The sequence below is a fragment of the Microcebus murinus genome, chromosome 1 (genome assembly GCF_040939455.1).
Source record: "Microcebus murinus isolate Inina chromosome 1, M.murinus_Inina_mat1.0, whole genome shotgun sequence".
Taxonomy (NCBI): Eukaryota; Metazoa; Chordata; class Mammalia; order Primates; family Cheirogaleidae; genus Microcebus; species Microcebus murinus.
In genome coordinates, this window is record NC_134104.1 from 53,176,578 (window position 1) to 53,197,487 (window position 20,910).

Consider the following 20,910-nt stretch of genomic DNA (forward strand, 5'->3'; position numbering starts at 1 on the left):
TTTCGTGAAATTACACAACTATCAGTACAAAAACCTGAGTGAGGTATTGCCCAAAATGTGGCAGAGAGGGAAATAAAGTGCCCTAATATGAAAAAAAAAAAAAATCCTTTCAAAAGGCAGACTGATAAACATTATTAATATAGCAAAATAAAAAATACGCCAACAAGAATAGATTTTTTTCCAGATGATGTGAAAAAATATATATATACAGTTATGGGGCAGAGGCAGGCATGGGGCAAAGATTTCCTCAGTCAGTGTTCTTTTAGCATTTTTTTTTTTTTTACCATTTAGCATTTTTATGATTACCATAGTAGCATTGGTAATGTCACCTCTGTCACCCCTTTTGGGGAGGTGGACATAGCAGGCTGTCTTAGCTGGAAGCTTTTTAAATATTCAGGAACCTAGCTCACCAACAATTGTCAGATTATAATTGGCCAGCCCATGCAGACTGCCATACAGGGAGAGAATGCATGGTTTAAGTCAATATGTGCCTGCCAGTTGAACTGAGGGATTTATCTTTTAAATGACCACACTGACATTATGCCATTATACAACAGTCTCAAAATCATTCCTGTGAGAGGAACTTTCTCTGGTGTGCTGAACATACCATATTTCTAAGTCTATTACACCTAAAAATAAGGCCCTGGGTCCCACACCCAGTAAATTCACCAAAATAATAAATACCACATTTAGGAGTTGGGGGAGGGAGTCCTATGTGGTAGCTAATTGTTCTTAAGTGACAAACTCCTGCACCAGAATTAGCACTGAGTGCCTTCATTCTTGAAACCTGAAACCAAACAGACACCAGGGCAGAATGAAAATGTATGTGCACACACGCTATAATTAGAAGATAACTAACTGGGAAGGAGTACAGAGGTTAAGGGGAATCTTGTTTTAATTTCTGAGTTTAAGAAAGTATAGACAGACATGCACTCAGAAGCAATTATTTCCTACTTGAATTACTGCAACTATAGCCAAACAGAAATTAATGTGCATCTCTGGATAATGCATATTTATCCAAATTAATTAGCTACCATAAGTTTGAATACAGATATCCTGCTAGGATCACAGAGGCACAAATAAATCACACCACACACACATGAGATAAGAACCTGAGAAATGTTACATAAAAAGACAATATTTTAAATATACTCTCATAGGTAATTTATTAAAACCACTTGCTAAAAGCTCTACACGAAGCTTAGAGAGGTGACAAAGTAATGGCTACATGAAAAATACACAAAGACTGAAAATTCTGCAAAGTAAGTGGTGAATAGTAATATTTGCAGGTATGGCTGCATTACATTTTGCTTTGAAGAGGTAAAAGGAGGTTGGTGTTGTTTACAACACTAGTTGCAGTTTTGTCTTCCTTTCTAGGCTTGGATTAAATTTTGACCTGATTCCTTTTGAAAATACTTAGATGTTTACTTTCTTCACTTAGCTGTTCCTTATTGTTAACATTAAGGATTTTTCTGCTCTCATTCACAAATCACTCCTAGACCTTTTCAATAAGTCTTCAAATGGCTTCTTAAAACAATTATAATTTATCGATGAAATGATGCTATGCCTGGGACTAATAAGGGCAGGGAGGAAATGTGATGAAATAAGACTGGCTATGAGTTTTGTTAACCACTGGAGTTGAGAAATGGGCACACAGGAGTTGATTGTACTATGTTTGACATTTTCTATAATGAAAAATTTAAAAAATAAAACCTTCATTGTAGTCATATCATATACCTTGTGACAACGATTTTCTGGTGAAGGAAAAATTAATTAACATAAAGTTAAAATAAATTATATGTTCCTCATTGGCGTAAGTGTAAATTAAATCTAACCACAATTCTAAATAGCATCTTGTGTGAGGGACCTCATCTAAAGACATGTACGATGAGGCCAGGTCCTTTTCTAAATGCTTTCACCTACCATGTCAAAAATAGTAACCATCTAGGAAACTGTAATTACTGCTTTTTAGGTTCAAGTTTGGTTGTAAATTTCTTGTAAACTCCTAATTAAGGTATTAATAAAAGGGAAAATACAGTGAGTAATAAATTTATATTCTGATAAAAGAAAATACAAAATATATTTTCCCTGACATTAAATTCCAATGTCTAGAAGGAAATAGCAGAGGATGTAAACAGATGGAAATCCATACCATGCTCGTGGATCGGCAGACTCAATATCATCAAAATGTCTATACTACCCAAACTGATCTACAGATTCAATGCAATACCTATTAAAATCCCAGCAGCATTCTTCACAGATATAGAAAAAATGATTTTACGCTTCGTATGGAACCAAAGAAGACCCCGAATATCAAGAGCTATTCTAGGCAATAAAAACAAAATGGGAGGCATTAATATGCCAGATATCAAACTATACTACAAAGCTGTAGTAATTAAAACAATATGGTATTGGCACAAAAACAGGAATATTGACCAGTGGAACAGATGTGAGAATCCTGATATAAAACCATCCTCATATAGCCATCTCATCTTTGACAAAGCAGACAAAAACATACGCTGGGGAAAAGAATCTCTCTTCAATAAATGGTGCTGGGAAAACTGGATAGCCACCTGTAGAAGGCTAAAACAGGACCCACACCTTTCACCTCTCACAAAAACCAACTCACGCTGGATAACAGACTTAAACCTAAGATATGAAACTATTAGAACTCTAGAGGAAAAAGTTGGAAACACTCTCCTAGACATCGGCCTGGGCAAAGAGTTTATGAAGAAGTCCCCAAAGGCAATCACAGCAGCAACAAAAATAAATAAATGGGACATGATTAAACTACAAAGCTTCTGCACAGCCAAAGAAATAGTCATGAAAGTAAACAGACAACCTACAGAATGGGAGAAAATTTTTGCATCCTATGCATCCGATAAGGGACTGATAACTAGAATATACTTAGAACTCATGAAAATTAGGAAGAAAAAATCAAATAACCCCATTAAAAGGTGGGCAAAGGACTTGAACAGAAATTTTTCTAAAGAAGACAGAAGAATGGCCAACAAACATATGAAGAAATGCTCAACATCTCTAATCATCAGGGAAATGCAAATCAAAACCACAATGAGATATCACTTAACTCCAGTGAGAATGGCCTTTATCAAAGAGTCTCCAAACAATAAATGCTGGCATGGCTGCGGAGAGAGAGGAACACTCCTACACTGCTGGTGGGACTGCAAACTAGTTCAACCTCTGTGGAAAGCAATATGGAGATACCTTAAAGCGATACAAGTGAATCTACCATTTGATCCAGCAATCCCATTGCTGGGCATCTACCCAAATGATCCAGTGACACTCTACAAAAAAGACACCTGCACTCAAATGTTTATAGCAGCACAATTCATAATTGCAAGGCTGTGGAAACAGCCCAAGTGCCCATCAATCCAAGAATGGATTAATAAAATGTGGTATATGTATACCATGGAGTACTATTCAGCTCTAAGAAACAATGGTGATATAGCACATCTTATATTTTCCTGGTTAGAGCTGGAACCCATACTACTAAGTGAAGTATCCCAAGAATGGAAAAACAAGCACCAGATATATTCTCCAGAAAACTGGTATTAACTGAGTAGCACCTAAGTGGACACATAGGTACTACAGTAATAGGGTATTGGGCAGGTGGGAGGGGGGAGGGGGGTGGGTATATACATACATAATGAGTGAGATGTGCACCATCTGGGGGATGGTCATGATGGAGACTCAGACTTTTGGGGGGAGGGGGGGAAATGGGCATTTATTGAAACCTTAAAATCTGTACCCCCATAATATGCCAAAATAAAAAAAAAAATTCCAATGTCTAAATGAACTTTTAGTGTTTATTATAACACAAAGGACACTATATAACATAATGGACAACATGGCTTCACAGATGAAGTGTTTCTCATATGGTCAGTCCTTGAATTGATTCTTCCTAAACATCAAGAGCTTTTTACATCTGGTTTAGTGAAGGCAAAATAACTCTACAGTAACCCAAATATGCAGCTCTTTGATATCAACTGTCATGTTAGAATCAGGGATACATTATCCAGAGTAGTAAATGGAAAGCACGCCCATATTCCTTGAATAGACTTCTCTCTGCAAGGTTTTTGGTAGTGGCCTAACTTACATCATCCTAGAATTATACTTTCTGGTGAGAGTGTAAATTATGAATTACAGAAAGATTCTTATGCTTTGGATTTGGGAATGAAGTTTGTCATGACCTTCAAATTATAGATATAATTTTTATGTGTGTGTGTGTATATGTATATATATATATATATATATAAACTTTCTCACCCTAATAACTAAAATGGAAAGGGGTCATAGACTAAGGGTCAGGCAATGTAAGTTCCAGTTATATCTCTACTAGTTTATGTAGCCTTAGGCAAGTAACTTAACTAACTTTTCTGAGTCCTGTTTCTTCATCTAAAAAGTAAGTTATTCAAGTAAATGTTCCAATTACTTTGAGGCACTAATGGATACTTCTAATCTTTATGAATGTGCATCAATCTCAAAGTGTCATTTAGTGAGTAAAGTTTATCTCACCAGGATTATATCTGGATCACTGCTGCTGGTTTCAACCTCAATCAGTGCCTTACATTTCTGTACAGGGTTTAGACTCTGCTTCCCTTTCATTTCCCAAGGAGAGGCCTATAGAAAGAAATTAAAAAAATATATACAAGGATTAGTAGCAACCAATGGTACACATTAAACCACTTTCACTTGTTATTTCATTCACCTCTATTTACTGCAGTCTTCTGTAGGAAATATAGTGAAAATTCAATTTCTGATCTTTGACCTCAAGAAGTATATGATTTAGATAAGCACATGTAGAAGTTCAATAACAATGCACAACAATAAAAAAGAATGTCACAAGCCAAATTAAGTACGAATGAGTGATATAAACTATCCAAACAGTGAATTCAAAGTGTTCAAAACAGTAAATCAAAGGGCCTGCAGTATTTTACAAAGGATCTGCATGAATTACTATCTATATACTGGATAATATCTCACACGGATATGTACCAACGTTGTTCTTAAAACTTACATAGCCGGGCGCGGTGGCTCACGCCTGTAATCCTAGCTCTTGGGAGGCCGAGGCAGGCGGATTGCTCAAGGTCAGGAGTTCAAAACCAGCCTGAGCAAGAGCGAGACCCCGTCTCTACTATAAATAGAAAAAAATTAATTGGCCAACTGATATATATAGAAAAAAATTAGCCGGGCATGGTGGCGCATGCCTGTAGTCCCAGCTACTCGGGAGGCTGAGGCAGAAGGATCGCTCGAGCCCAGGAGTTTGAGGTTGCTGTGAGCTAGGCTGACGCCACGGCACTCACTCTAGCCTGGGCAACAAAGCGAGACTCTGTCTCAAAAAAAAAAAAAAAAAAACAAACTTACATAGATGTGGGTGGGGAAAAAAAGACATATATTTATTTCAAAATATCTAGATGGCTTTCTCTTATAATATAGTTATTAATCAATGGATACTAGACATATTTAGTACTCTGTGGGATGTCTGCAGTAACTTTTTGATACTGAAAAAGTATTCTCCTACTTGAAAAGGTGGGAAAACACTGAGATACAAAACTTACGCTGCAGGAAAAGGTCTCCCATAATTGGAATGGCTGGAGGTGGACTCCTACTTTCCTAAGTGCAGGGGCTGTGTCTTATGAATATCTGTGTCCTTAGCACCTTGCCCAGAGTAAATGTTTAACATGTTTGTTGAGTAAAATAAATTAACAAAAGACAGTGAAAGAATATTCAAAGGAATTGAAATGTCCAGATGTGGAAAACCCAATAGGCACATTAGTTTTTATTAGGATCCCTATTTTTAAGAAATGGGGAATAAAAGCTGCTTAAGATAAGTAAAGTAGAACCTTCTGAGAAAGGCAAGGGTGTGATATAAATAATTCTTTAGGAAGAACACCAAGCTAAGTAATTACTCGCATTAATAGATGGAGCTAAACTGTGGTACATATAAGCTAAAATATTAGCTAATTCCAGAGCCATTTTTTTATCAAGCTTTTGAAACACATGGTAAGATTTACTTGGAATATATCTGCCTTTGTAATTCCATGCTGCTTAGGCTAATATTAAAATTAATTACATTTCCTGCACCTCCTCTGTTTGGTAGTGGTGATGCCTTGTGTTTTTATTGGACGGAAGATTAGAAATAATCCTCAAGTAACCAAAAGTTGTTTCAATTGCAGTTTAAAACCTGATTAAATTCATTTTTCAAGTGCTTACAAAGAATTTTACGGTCCCTTGATTTATTCACCTCATTTCTAGATTTTCTGAAATATAGAATGTCTTCTGGAGTGAAATTAGCTTACCTTTCCAAGAGCTCATATGCAACCCATCTCCATTTCTTCATCTTTTACTCGCTGATCAATCCCTTCTAATCTGGTTTTTGCTCTCTCTACTCCAACAACAACAATAAATTCTTCCTGAGATCATCCTTATTACCCCCAAATCATTAAATCAATGGGCATTTTTTAGGCCATTGCCTACTTGAGTTGGCCTTTCAACAGAATTTAGCCTTTTGACTGCCTCTCTTCAAATCAACTTTTTTTTTTCCCTTCTTGGGAAATTTGATATAATGATATAACAAATTCCTGGTTTCTCTTCTTACTGCTCTGGCAATTCTTTTGCAATCATCTGTGCACACCTATACTCCAGTAGCTAGCCATAAAATGCTAAAATTCCTCAAGTTTCTGTCTAGTCCTTCTTTCTTCTTACACTTCAACCTCATTCATCCTGAGATATGCAAATATCTCACAAATGTATGCTTCCTATTTAAACCTCACCTTTGAAATCCAGACTCATATGTAATTTCTCACTTGGCACATCCTCTTGAAAGTCTCAAAATAAAGAAGCTGAACCTTGTGCTCCCTTCCACACTATCAGTCACCTCCTAGGACTCCCTATTTCAATAAATTGAATCACCATCCAACCAGGTGAAAGAACTTGAAAGTCTATAGTCATTCTTGCCATTTCCTTCTATGTTGCCTCTATATCTAATAGAGGCGACTATATCAGACTGTCTGCAAGACGTGGCAGTGTTACCGACCCCACCACCATAATCCAAGCCCACACTAAAGTGACTTCTCCATTAGACCACTGTCATAGCCTCCTAATTGCTCTGCCTGCATTCACTCTTGTTAAATATAACTGTTAAGCAATGACCCACGGTTATCAATTCTAGGAGAGGACTCTAAACACTCTATTGTATGTTGGTATTGTAGTTGCCAAAGGAAACACGCTGGATGGAACAAGGCTTTACTTACATAGTGAAGAGACAGAGAAAGATCAGGCTCAGCAGTGAGCATCAGTCCCCAATGTCCTGCAGTTCTCCCTCGCCCCAAAAACCATCACAGGGCAATGGGCCACACATAGTACTCTCACGATGTAGAAGGACACTGTCCCCCCTCTCCGAGGACAGATATAGCAGTGGGGTTGACCAGGTACACATGACACATATACTTAACAAAGGAACAAACATCGGCCTTGCAACAGACAAAAATATTCCCACACAAAGTGATAAGCCCATCAACAGGCCATTATGGGCTCTTTATCTCTCAGTAAGAAAGTGTCCCAGACCCAATGTCTATCCTTACACGGACAACTGGGGGTCAAATGACTGCATGCACGAGAATGTCTTTCCCAACAACTCTGCCCTCTACTAACCTTTCATCCACACTCAGCCAAAGCAGTCTTTACCAAAGGAAAATCTGGTCATGCCACTGCCCTGCTTGAATCTCTTCAAGGGCTTTCCGTTGCTTTTAGGATAAATGTAAAACCCTTCAATCAAGGCTTGCAGGACCTGCCCTACTCCTCTCATACCACATCCCTTTCCATCTCTCTGCCGTAGATGAATTGTCTTTCTAAAGTTCTTTGTATTCACCACGTTTTGTCTATGGCAAATACTGTTTACATTGCTTGGAAATGCTTTCCTTCCCTTCTTACCTCTTTAATTGGAATGTAATCCTAAAAGCTTAGTCACCATTATTTTTTTTGTAGGAAGACATTCCTGTCCCACCAGAGGCAAATCCCCTATTATAAACACTCATGCCACTGTGTTATAAAAACTGCCACAGTAACAATTTATATTTGTCTGTGTAATTACTGAGTGTCTGTCTCTGTTGCTAAACTATAAATTTATTGGAGGCAGGAACCATATGTGGTTTTTCTCATAGTTGAATCCCCTGTAGCTGGCATATTGAGTGGAGCGTAATAAAATTACAAATATACATACACACACATAGACACATATGTATATATATGTATATATGTGTACACATATATAGCTACAAGAAGAGCATGTATGTGTATATCTATTCACTTTGTGTAGCTTTACATATATACACATATACATATATGCTACACTAAGAAAGACTCTATATTTAAAGTCTAAAATGTGTTGTTCTAACACTTGAGCACACTCTTAACTTCTCAATGGATTATAAGTTTTTAGAGCAGGCAATATTTCTACACAATAAACCAACAAAGCCCAATCTTGAAATGGCAGAGATAATACGTTTTTCTGGGACGTATTAGAGTCAAAGAACGTATCAGAGTTAAAGGAGATACTACTATAAAGTGATAAAACTACTTTTTTATATATTACAAATATGCAGTGCTTTGAACACAGGGTTGAATAAATATCTGCTAAACATATAAACCTATATATTCAAATGTGATACATAGTTTAAAGCAACAGAAAAACTAAAATTCTATAGTGTAGACAGTTTCAGCTTAGCTCATATAATTTCCAGAAAAGATTTTGGGCAAAAATTTCAAAATTATAGGGAAATAGATTTGAAATGTTTTAAGAGGATGAGCTACCCAAAAAAGAAACGAGAAAAAGTTGCTTTAGGAGGTAAGGATTTTCACCAAAGATTTTCAAAAAGAGTCCTTACATCACTTGCCAAAGATATTACAAAGGAATGTGTGAGAGATTTCCATAATGTAGCTACTGTTCTACATAATTCCTTTTGAAAGGACCATGTTTTATGCAGTGTCTTGCACTGGGCAGAAGCTCAGTGATTATTTGCTGATCAAATGAGTTTATTGCTTTCAGAACTTATGGCAATTCATTTGACTACTTTCCATGGTGGACCACATCTTCCCTTCAAGGGTGAATTTAATTTGTGGAAATAGCAAAAAGGCATTAGAAGTCAAATTTCATAAACAAGGTAGATAGACTAGGTAATAAATTTTGGCTTATACAAGATGTGAAATGAAAGTTAGCAAGATGATGTCTGTAATCATTCAGTACTGAACCTGGTACAGGGTAAATGCCCACACAACTATAGGTATTATTATTATAAACTAGTCTACAGGAAAGTTCTCAAAAGCAATTAAATAATGCTAACATTGGAAGAATGTAATGTGTTGTGATTCTTTTGAAAGAAACAAATTCATTTAGATATGTGAAAATTCTGGGGTGGAACATTTGTTAAAATCAGTCTCAATACTTAGTTGTATATTAACATTATATCCCATTTTAACTACAGAAGTAACAACATGTATGATTTAGCTATTCACTTTTCCTACAAAGAACTGAATGCATAACCCTAAAGATTTATCCTAAATGAATTTATCATAAAGGTTTTATCATAAACCTTTATCCTAAAGGTTTATCCCAAATGAATTTTTCTCTCTTAAATACAGATTTAAAATCTTTTCCCACCTGGGCATTCCTCAGAGGCCCTTCAGTTGGTTAAGCTCTCCAGACACTGAGCTGATATTAGCAATCTAACTTTTCTTCCAAAACAGAAAATACAGAAAAGAAAAAAAAATTGGGACCTTCTCGAGGAAACAAAGACTGCAATGTATAATTCTAAAATTAGAGTGCTTTAAAAATGTGAAAGTGAAGCAAAACCTTAACCAAATGCTATTTCCAGAACAACTGAATTATTATACATTTTGTGAATGAGCAAAAGAAAATACCTGGGGTCTCTCAGCTAGTTTGACATTTTCTGTCAGAGCTGCTGGATATCTCTGCTGTTGAGGTTTCATTTTCTTCTGCACATACTTCCTCCTAATTTTAGTCTCGGAAACATATTCTACATCAGAGTCTGTCTCTTCTGTGTCTCTTTTTTGGCCTCTATGGCTGACTAAAAGCTCAAAGGATGAAAGAGTTTCATGCTTCAAGTCATCACCCGAAAGCCTGATATTTTGAGTTTTGATATTTTCCTTAAATAACAAAGAACACGATTTTATTTTTTGGTTGCCAGTTTATTTATAATTAATTCCCATTTCCCTCATGATCTTATTATATTAGGTAGTGTTTCTTACTACTAATAAAACTGTTTAAAAATCAAAAGCTTAGAAATTCCACTTTAGTAAACATATACTGCTATAATGCTCATTAAGAATATGATTCAGAAAAAGGAGCAAAGCTAGGCTGAGTCAAGACATGTGATTTTGAAATGCAGACATCCCCACATGGAGGACACACTATGCACCTAGACTTCCTCCCAAGAGAGGTTTACTTGCCTTTGGCTCCCTGCTGCAAACAAGGCTGGTCCCTGTCCCTACCCCCACCCCCCATCCTGCTTCTTGTCCCTTGCTGGCTGCTACTTTAACCAATGAAAGATATTTTTGCTAAGAGATTTAGAAAATGTGTGCCTGCTTGTTAGCTCCTATTCTCTTTTGTAAGAAACTAAAAGTAACTATTAGAAGGAGAGGAGTTTAGGGCAGAGCACAGAGGGAAACGCTGGTATTCCTAAGCATACCATTATCTACCACAGCCCTAATATCTACTGGTCAAGGGACCAGTACACCCCTCAGTGGTGCTGAGGGCTCAAAGAAACTGTCTAGTTCCCTTTTACCCTCACATAAGCCACCATGGTTTTGTAAAGTTATGTTATAGTTGAGTATACTAGTTTGTTCACAGCTAAGCAGAATCTCAAGGCATGAGATTATATTATTATTACATAGGCCTTATAAGAACATATTTACAATCTATTTTCTATGGCAAGTTACTTGCAGATGATTTTTTACTGCTCTCTATCCCAGAAGAATCCCTTTGCTTATCTTACTGTCAGACTCTGGTGATAAGTTATTATAAAATGGGTAAATCCTGAGCCTGGTTCTGCAATTCAGCTATGTAGTGATCTCAGGTAAATTACTATGAAAGGAGGGAGTTTGATTACAAGATTATATCAGCTCCCATTTATTACTGGGCTCATGGGTCCCTGATTCCTTAATATAGTAGCAGAAGGTACAAATAAAGAAAAAACAAACTAAAAAGACACTCTGGAAACAAGTGTTCCAATATTTAACGTGAATAGTAAAGAAATGCTAAAGATATAAAATATATTATGTACATCTATCAGAAATCTATTTATGTAAATAGAAATCTATTTATGTAAATGTTTATGAATCCCAACATCTGCCTATTGAGAAATATAATTAAAATTATAAAGAGTTCCATATTTGTGTGTGTGTATGTGACTGACATAACTGAGAAGGTAACTCTAAAGCAGGCGTCCTCAAACTAGGGCCTGAGGGCCACATGCAGGTGTTTGCGCCCATTTGTTTTTTTACTTCAAAATAAGATATGTGCAATGTACATAGGAATTTGTTCATAGTTTTTTTTAAACTATAGTCTGGCCCTCTAACAGTCTGAGGGACAGTGAACTGCCCCCTGTTTGAAAAGTTTGAGGACCCCTGCTCTAAAGAATCAAAAATGTTCCCCTCTAAATTTTAAATTCTAGATAATAACAGACATTTGAGAAATATCATGTAATATGACATTTAGCAAACACAAGAAACAATGTAAGAAATATACATACAACATATTATTAAGCAAATATACATCCACAGACTGAAAATCAATCTGTTTCTTCATATTATGTAATATATATATGCTATATATATATATATATATATATATACACACACACACATAGAAAATATTAGAAAGAAATACATTAAAATTTTTAAAATGGCCATTGTGTGCAGGCAGTAAGGTAATGGGTAATTTAAATATTTTTATATTTTATTTTCTGTGTTCCCTAATAAACATATATCACTCTAGTAAGAAAAAAATGACAGTTAAAATCTATTAGTGCTTCCCTTTCTGATCCTCATAAACCATGATGACATTTGGCCCTTGATAAGGCTTATCCTTTACATGAAAGTATGATACAAATGGCTCAAACCTACATTAATTACTCACCTTAGGGGCTGAAGGTAGCCTGGTGGATGTGAATTCAGTGATTCTATCCATTGGTATAAATTGAGGCTTTTATAGGAAAACAAATGATTAACACAAATTTTAATAAAAAATAACTTCCAATTGGCAGATTACAATAATTCAGTATTCTTCATTTCTTAAAGAAGTGTCAAGATAGCACATCCTCACCAATAGTTTTTTAAGGAATCCATTTAAGTTTAGATATACTGCAATGATGTTCTGATTAGGAGTGACTGGATAGTACAAGAGAATTCAATGGTCTGTTGAAGCATTACAGATCAAATGTCTTATGAGAAACTTAGGGTGCCACTGTGTCAAAGCTTATCCCATTCCCAGCCTCCACAGCCCTTGTCTCCCATCTCTCAAGACCCTGTGTTCCCCACCTGCAGGGCCAGGGTATGGAATGAACACTGACATTTAGCAGCAGCTCTCCCTCAGAGCTCTTGGTCTGAGCATCAGTGGATTCTTGAAGGTAAACTGGCCCTGTGTTCCTAATCCACTCAATTCCAAAATCACATCTACTATTCCTTGGGCTCACGTTCATGTTCCCATGCCTTTCTATAACTCATTTACTTGGACTGAAATGACCTTTCCAACCTCATCCATTTGTCAAATTCTATTCATCCTTCAAGTCTCAGTTCAAATATTATCCACCCTGAGAGCCTCCTCCAATTCTCTAAGGGAGAATTAATTGCTTTATCTTCTACACTCCTAAGGCATTATTTCTCTTAACATGTTTATAGAGCTAATACATTATCTACATGGGACAACATACATTTTAAAAGTATATTTTTAGAAAATTGTATTAAAAAGAAGTCTCTTTACTACTTCATTCTTTATATGACCACTTCATATTCCAATAACATGTAACTACTGCTACTACTTTTGTATTTATCTTTCCAGAGATTTATTTATATATCATATATGAGCATATATACGTATGGTGACTTGCTCTGTATAAAAATTTACCCCACTTTTTATGATAGGGAAAATGGTAGTACATTATACATACAGTCTGCATCCTGCTTTTTCATTTAAGGATATATCCTAGAGATCTTCCTCTCTTACAACATAAAGAACTTCTTTATTCCCTTTTGCAGCTGCATTATATTCCAATGTATTGTTGTACAAAAATTTATTCAACCAGACCTGCTGACAGACATTTAGATCTTCTCAATCTTTTATTGTACAAATAATTTTGCAGTAACCAACCTTGTAAATAGGTAATTTCACATTTGGGTGAATATGTCTATATAATCAATTTGTCAAACTGAAATTTCTAGATCAAAAGGTATAAGCATTTATAATTTCAATAGACACTGCTAAATTTTCTCCTCCAGGCTTTTTGGTGGCCCAGCATATAGTCATTATTCCAATATTCCAATAGTACTTGAAAAAAGTACATTCTCTATTTTCAGAGTACAGAGTTTGATACATATCAATTATATATAATTATTATTATTGATTGTTTAGGTATTCCTAGGTTGAGAGAAAATTAAACTTTCCTGTAACTAGTATGATTGTCTCTTTTTCATGTATCACTTATAGGTTTTGCTTTATGGACCTTGACACTACATTAACCGATGTGAAATATTTGTAATTAATGGTGTTCATTCTGAATGAAGCTTTTAGCCTAATGAAGTGCCCTTCTTTGTACTGTCTAATGTTTTTCCCTTTGGATTTCACCTTGTCTGATATTGGGCTAGGACTCTATTTTCTTTGTGTGTATTTGTCTAAAATAAAATGACATTTTCAACCTTTCTGAATTACCATTTTAGATGGGTGTCTTGTAGACAGCACAGGCTGGGTCTTTGTTTTCTGATAAAACCCGAGATTCTTTATCCTTTATTAAGGTAAGCTCAACTCATTTATATTTATTGACTTCATATATATGTTTGGTATTAGTTAAGTTATATTATTTTATCTTATAGTTTTATAATTTAAGTCTCTAACAATATATTCTATTTTCTTTTTTTCCTGGTAAACACCATATAATGACAACTTTATGTAATATTCTTAGTTTATCTTTAGACAGTATCTCTGTTTCTTACTCTGAATAGTGACAAAATTTGTGTATTTTCTCTTCCTCCTCTTCTTCTACTGTCTAATATTTATCAATAATATGACCCTTCACAGTGTTTACCTTAGTACTAAAAAGTATATGCTTAAATCCATAAATGGTATCTCTTTATCTACTATTACAGATGAGGCAAAAAATAAACTACCTTTCTCCTTCCACTACCTTTGACCTCCCCTTTTTGTTAATTGAATTAAACCCTGCCAAGGCATTTACATTCAGTTTGGTACCTGGTATACCAAATAAGTTTCAGTCTTATTTCTATAGTTAAATACGGTCAATGCTTACTTTCAGTCCTTTGCTGTGGAATTATCAGATATCTCTTACTGGCTAAAGTTTGATATCTAGTAGTTTCCTCATAAAGGGACCATGAGAATATTTCCTGAGTATTTTCCTATTTTCAAAACTGTTTGTTTGTGGGCTTTTTATTTGAAGAATAGTTCAGTAAATATAGAATTTTGGGTTTACTCTTCCTTTCCTTGAAGATCTCATAGTTCTTAATTCATTGTCATCTGGAGTTGAATTTTTTATAGAAAAGTTTGAGGCCAAACTGAATTGTTTTTTCTCTATACATGACCTGATCTTTATGCCTGCTGGTCAAGGGAATCTACATTTTCTTTACAGCTGAGTGAAGAAAAATATACTAAGATATATCTTACTGTTGACTATTCTGGAATAGTTTTCCCCTACCATGCAGCATACTATTTCAAATATGTAGTTTCAAGTTTTACCTTTTTCCTGAAAAGTATGCCTGATTTATATGTTTAAAAATGTATTCTTCCCATACTACAGGGCTATAGTCATTAAAACAGCTTAGTATTGGCACAAGAACAGGGACATTAACCAGTGGAACAGAACCAAGAACCCAGATATAAAACCATCCTCATATAGCCAACTAATCTTCCACAAAGCAGACAAAAACATACACTGGGGAAAAGAATCCTTATTCAATAAATGGTGCTAGGAAAACTGGATAGCCACTTGTAGAAGACTGAAACAGGACCCACACCTTTCACCTCTCACAAAAATCAACTCATGCTGGGTAACAGACTTGAACCTTAGGTGTGAAACTATTAGAATTCTAGAGGAAAACGTTGGAAATATTCTTCTAGACATTGGCCAAGGCAAAGAATTTATGAAGAAGACCCCAAAGGCAATCACAGCAGCAATGAAAATAAATAAATGGGACCTTATCAAATTAAAAAGCTTCTGCACAGCCAAAGAAACTGTCAAGAGAGCAAACAGGCAACCCACAGAATGGGAGAAAATTTTTACAACCTACATATCTGATAAAGGGCTGATAACTAGAATTTATTTAGAACTCAAGAAAATCAGCAAGGAAAAATCAAACAACCCTATCAAAAAATGGGCAAAGGACATGAACAGAAATTTTTCAAAAGAAGACAGAATAGTGGCCAATAAACATATGAAAAAATGCTCAACATCTCTAACCATCAGGGAAATGCAAATCAAAACTGCAATGAGATATCACTTAACTAAAGTGAGAATGGGCTTTATCAAAAAGTCCCCAAACAATAAATGTTGGCATGGATGTGGGGAGATGGGAACACTCCTACACTGCTGGTGGGACTGCAAACTAGTTCAACCTCTGTGGAAAGCAATATGGAGATACCATAAAGCAATACAAGTAGATCTACCATTTGATCCAGCAATTCCACTACTGGGCATCTACCCAAAAGATCAAAAGTCGCTGTATGAAAAAGACACCTGCACTTGAATCTTTATAGCAGCACAATTCACAATTGCAAAGTTGTGGAAACAACCCAAGTGCCAATCAATTCATGAGTGTATTAATAAAATGTGGTATATGTATACCATGGAGTACTATTCAGCTTTAAGAAACAATGATGATATAGCACTTCTTGTATTTTCCTGGATAGAGCTGGAACCCATTCTTACTAAGTGAAGTATCTCAAGAATGGAAAAACAAGCACCACATGTACTCACCAGCAAATTGGTATTAATGTATCAACACCTAAGTGAACATATAGGAATAACATTTATCAGGTGTCGGGCAGGTGTGTGGGGGGAGATGGGGGTGGGTATATACAAACGCAATGAGTGAGATGTGCAACATTTGGGGGATGGTCATGCTTGAAGCTCTGACTCGAGGGGGGAGGGAGGCATGGGCAATATATGTAACCTTAACATTTGTACCCCCACAGTATGCTGAAATAAAAAATAAATAAAAATAAAATGTATTCTTCCATTACTGTTTTCTTTGGGTATTTCAATTGTACTAATGTTTTTCCCACACAGTTGGCATCCTGCTTTTTCACTTAAGGATATATTCTAGAGCTCTTTCTTTTTTGGTACATAAAGTACTAAAGTGCCTCTTTTTCCTACTTTTATTATCATTTTTTTGTGATTATAAGCAATTCTTTTCTAATTTCTATTCATTTGATTTTCACTTTTTATCCTCTATGTTAGGAATTGCAAACTTTTTCTGCAAAAGGCTAGATAATAAATAGTTTCAATTTTGCAGGCCCCATACGGTCTCTGTGTTTTTTCTTTGTCCTTTTATCATTTAAAAAATGTAAAAATCCTTTTCAGCTTCAGGGTCATGAATGAACAGGCCCTAGGTAACAGTGTGTGTGACCCCTGCTCTATATATCCACTATGCTTACCAAAGTGACAATTTGCCTTGCATTCTTTCCAACTGCATAATTTCATTTCTATTTTCTTCTTGAAATCTACCAAATCATGTTTTACTTCATTGTCCCCTACAGTCTCAGTATCTCTTCATGAATTCTTGTATAATATTTCTGTTTTGGAGTCTTCCTTCATTAAAAATGACTTTTTTCACTAAGTTTTAAAAAAATTATGTATAAATGTATATGTTTAATTTCCTTCTGATCTGTGTCAACATTTTTCTTTTTCCAATTTACAGCTATATTGAGATATAACTGACATACTAATGACTGTACAAAACTCAAATGTACAATTTGACAGATTTTGGCATATCTATAAACTAATCAATCTAGCATAATAATCAAGATAATGAACATACTGATCATCCCCCAAAGTTTCCTTGTCTCTCTATCACCTTTTCCAACCCCTACTCCATCTCAGCACAACCACTGATATATTTTTTTCTCACTGTAGATTAGCAGTATTTTCTGAAATTTTATATTAAGTGGAATCATACAGTATGCAATCTTTTTTGTCTGCCTTCTTTCTCTTGAAAGAATTACTCAGAAATTCATCCATGTTGCTGTGTGAATCAAGAGTTCATTCCTTTCCGTGGCTATGTAGTTTTCCACTGAATGGACATACCACAATTTGTCCTTTCACCTACTGGTGGTCATTTGAGCAGCTTCCAGATTTTGGGTATTGCAAATAAAACTATGAGCACACAAGTACAAGTTTTGGGGAAGATATATGCTTATATTTCTCCTGGGTAGTACCTAGGAGTGGAATGTCTGAGTCATATGGTAGGTCTATCTTTACTTTTTAAAAAATTGCCAAACTAGGCCGGGCGCTGTGGCTCACGCCTGTAATCCTAGCTCTTGGGAGGCCGAGGCGGGCGGATTGCTCAAGGTCAGGAGTTCAAAACCAGCCTGAGCAAGAGCGAGACCCCGTCTCTACTATAAATAGAAAGAAATTAATTGGCCAACTGATATATATATAAAAAATTAGCCGGGCATGGTGGCGCATGCCTGTAGTCCCAGCTACCCGGGAGGCTGAGGCAGAAGGATCACTCGAGCCCAGGAGTTTGAGGTTGCTGTGAGCTAGGACGCCACGGCACTCACTCTAGCCTGGGCAACAAAGCGAGACGCTGTCTCAAAAAAAAAAAAAAAAAAAAATTGCCAAACTAGGCCAGGCACAGTGGCTCACACCTGTAATCCTGGCACTCTGGGAGGCTGAGGCAGGAAGACTGCTTGAGCTCAGTAGTTCAGGACCAGCCTGACCAAGAGCAAGACCTGTCTCTGCTAAAAATAGAAGAATTAGCTAAGCATCATGGCACCCACCTGTAATCCCAGTTACCTAGGAGGCAGAGGCAAGAGGATCATTTAATCCCAGGAGTTTGAGGGGGCAGTGAGTTATAATGATGCCTCTATACTTGACCCAGGGTGACAGAGCAAAACTCTGTTTCAGAAAAAAAAAAAAATTGCCAAACTGTTTTCCAAAGTCATTTTACCATTTTACATTTTCAATGGTTGCTCCATATCCTAGCCAAAACAATGTAATCAATCATGAAATGATGGGCACCAGGGTTGATCCACATCTTTGCAGTTGTGAACTGTGCTGCAATAAACACTCAAGTGCAGGTGTCTTTTTGATAAAATGACTGATTTTCCTTTGGGTAAATACCCAGTAGTGGGACTGCTGGATCAAATGTAGGTCTACTTTTAGTTCTTTAAGGAATCTCCATAATATTTTTCATAGATGCTATACTGATTTACAGTCTCACTAACAGTGTATAAGCACTCCTTTCTGCATGCATGCCAGCATCTATTGTTTTTGGACTTTTTAATAAAATCCATTCTAACAGGGATAGGTGATATTTCATTGTGGTTTTAATTTGCATTTTCCTGATGATTACTGATGTTGAATATTTTTGATATGTTTATTGGTCACTTGTCTTTCTTTCAAAAAGCTTCTATTCATGTCTTTTGCCCACTTTTTAATGGATTTGGTTTTCCCTGCTGATTTGCTTGAGTTCTTTGTAGATTCTGGTGACTAGCCCCTTAAAGGATGTATAGCTTGTGAGTATTTTTTCCCATTCTGTAGGTTGTCTACTTGCTCTGTTGATTATTTTCTTAGCTGTGTAGAAGCTTTTCAATTTAATCAAGTCCCATTTACTTATTTTTTGCTGTTGCTGTGATTGCCATTGGAGTCTTCTTTGTAAATTCTTTGCCTAGGCCTATATCTAGAAGAGTTTTTTCACCATTTTCTTCTAGATTTCTTATGGCTTCTTGCCTTACATTTAAGTCTTTTATCCAGCTTGCATGAATTTTTTTGAGTGTGGTGAGAGATAGGGGTCTTGTTTCATTCTCCTGCATGTGGTTATCCAATATTCCCAGCACCATATACTGATCAGGGCTTCTCTTCCCCAGAGTATACTGTTTCCTGCTTTGTCAAACATCAGTTGGCTATATCTGGATGGTTTTATATCTGAGTTCTCTGCTCTGTTCCATTGATCTATGTCTCTATTTTTGTGCCAATAGCATGCTGTTTTGATTACTACAGATTTGTAGTATAGTTTGAAGTCTGATAATGTGACACCTCCAGATTTGTTCTTTTTGCTTAAGATTGCTTTAGCTATTTGGGCTTTTTTCTGGTTCCAAAGGAAGCACAGAATTATTTTTTCTAGATCTGTGAAATATGGCATTGATTTTTTTGACGGGGAATGCATTGAAGCTGTAAATTACTTTGGGTAGTATGGACATTTTAACAATGCTGATTCTACCAATCCATAAGCATGATGTTTTACCATTTGTTTGTGTCATCTGCTATTTCTTTCCTCAGTGTTTCATAGTTCTCTTTGTAGAAATCTTTCACCTCCTTGGTTAAGTATATTCCTAGGTATTTTATTTTCTTTGTGGCTATTGTGAATGGTACTGAGCCTTTGATTTGGCTCTCAGCATGACTGTTAAGGCTGTATAGGAATGTTATTGATTTGTGTGCACTGATTCTGTAACCTGAGACTTTGCTGAATTTACTTATCAGTTCCAGAAGTTCTTTGGTAGAGTTTGGGTTTTCTAAATATAAGATCATATCATTAGCAAAAAGCTATAGTTTGACCTCCTCTTTCCCAATTTGGATACCCTTTCTTTCTTTCTCTTGCCTGATTGCTCTGGATACAACTTATAGCACTACGTTGAATAGAAGTGGTGACAGTGAGCATTCTTGTCTTGTTCCAGTAGGGGAAATGCTTTCAATTTTTCCCCATTCAGTATGATGTTGGCTGTGACTATGTCACATATAGCTTTTATAATTTTGAGATATGTTCTTTATATGCCTAGTTTGTTGAGGGCTTTTATCATGAAAGAGTGTTGGATTTTGTCCAATGCTTTCTCTGCTTCTACTGAGATGATCATATGCTATTTGGCTTCTGTTTATGTGGTGAATCATATTTATTGATTTATGTACACTAAACTATCCTTGCATCCTTGGGATGAAGCCCACATGGTCATGGTGGATTATTTTTTGATGTGCAGTTGAATTTGGTTTGCTAGTATTTTATTGAGGACTTGTACACCTATATGCATAAGGGATAGTGGTCTATAGTTTTCTTTTTTTTGTTGTGTCCTTTCCTGGCTTTGGTATCAAGGTGATACTGGCTTCAGCAGTGTTTTGTGTAGTTTTCAGTGTATAGATTTTGCACATCTTTTGTCAAATTTATCCCTAAGTATTTCATATATTTTAATGTTATTGGAATATTTTTAAAAATTTTGATATCCAACTGTTTGCTGCTAGTATTTAGAAGTAGTTGATTTTTATATATTGATTTTGTATCTTCTAACCTTGCTAAGCTCATTTCACTAGTTCTAGTAACTTTTTGTAGATTTTACCTGATTTTCTACATAGTAGACTATCATATCTGAAAAGCAAAAAAGTTTTACTTCTTCCTCTGTAAATCTGAATGCCTTTTCTTTCTTTCCTTCTAGAACTA

The 20,910-nt window shown here is 35.9% G+C and overlaps 1 protein-coding gene across 1 annotated transcript in view; it reads right to left on the reverse strand.

Moving 5' to 3' along the window:
- MORC1 (MORC family CW-type zinc finger 1) overlaps window positions 1-20,910 on the reverse strand; it is a 179,591-nt gene that overhangs the window by 37,537 nt on the left and 121,144 nt on the right. Inside the window, 5 exon segments of the mRNA XM_075998393.1 lie at window positions 4,537-4,641; window positions 9,680-9,727; window positions 9,730-9,753; window positions 9,940-10,185; window positions 12,176-12,241. Of these exon segments, the coding sequence (XP_075854508.1) occupies window positions 4,537-4,641; window positions 9,680-9,727; window positions 9,730-9,753; window positions 9,940-10,185; window positions 12,176-12,241 (489 nt within the window).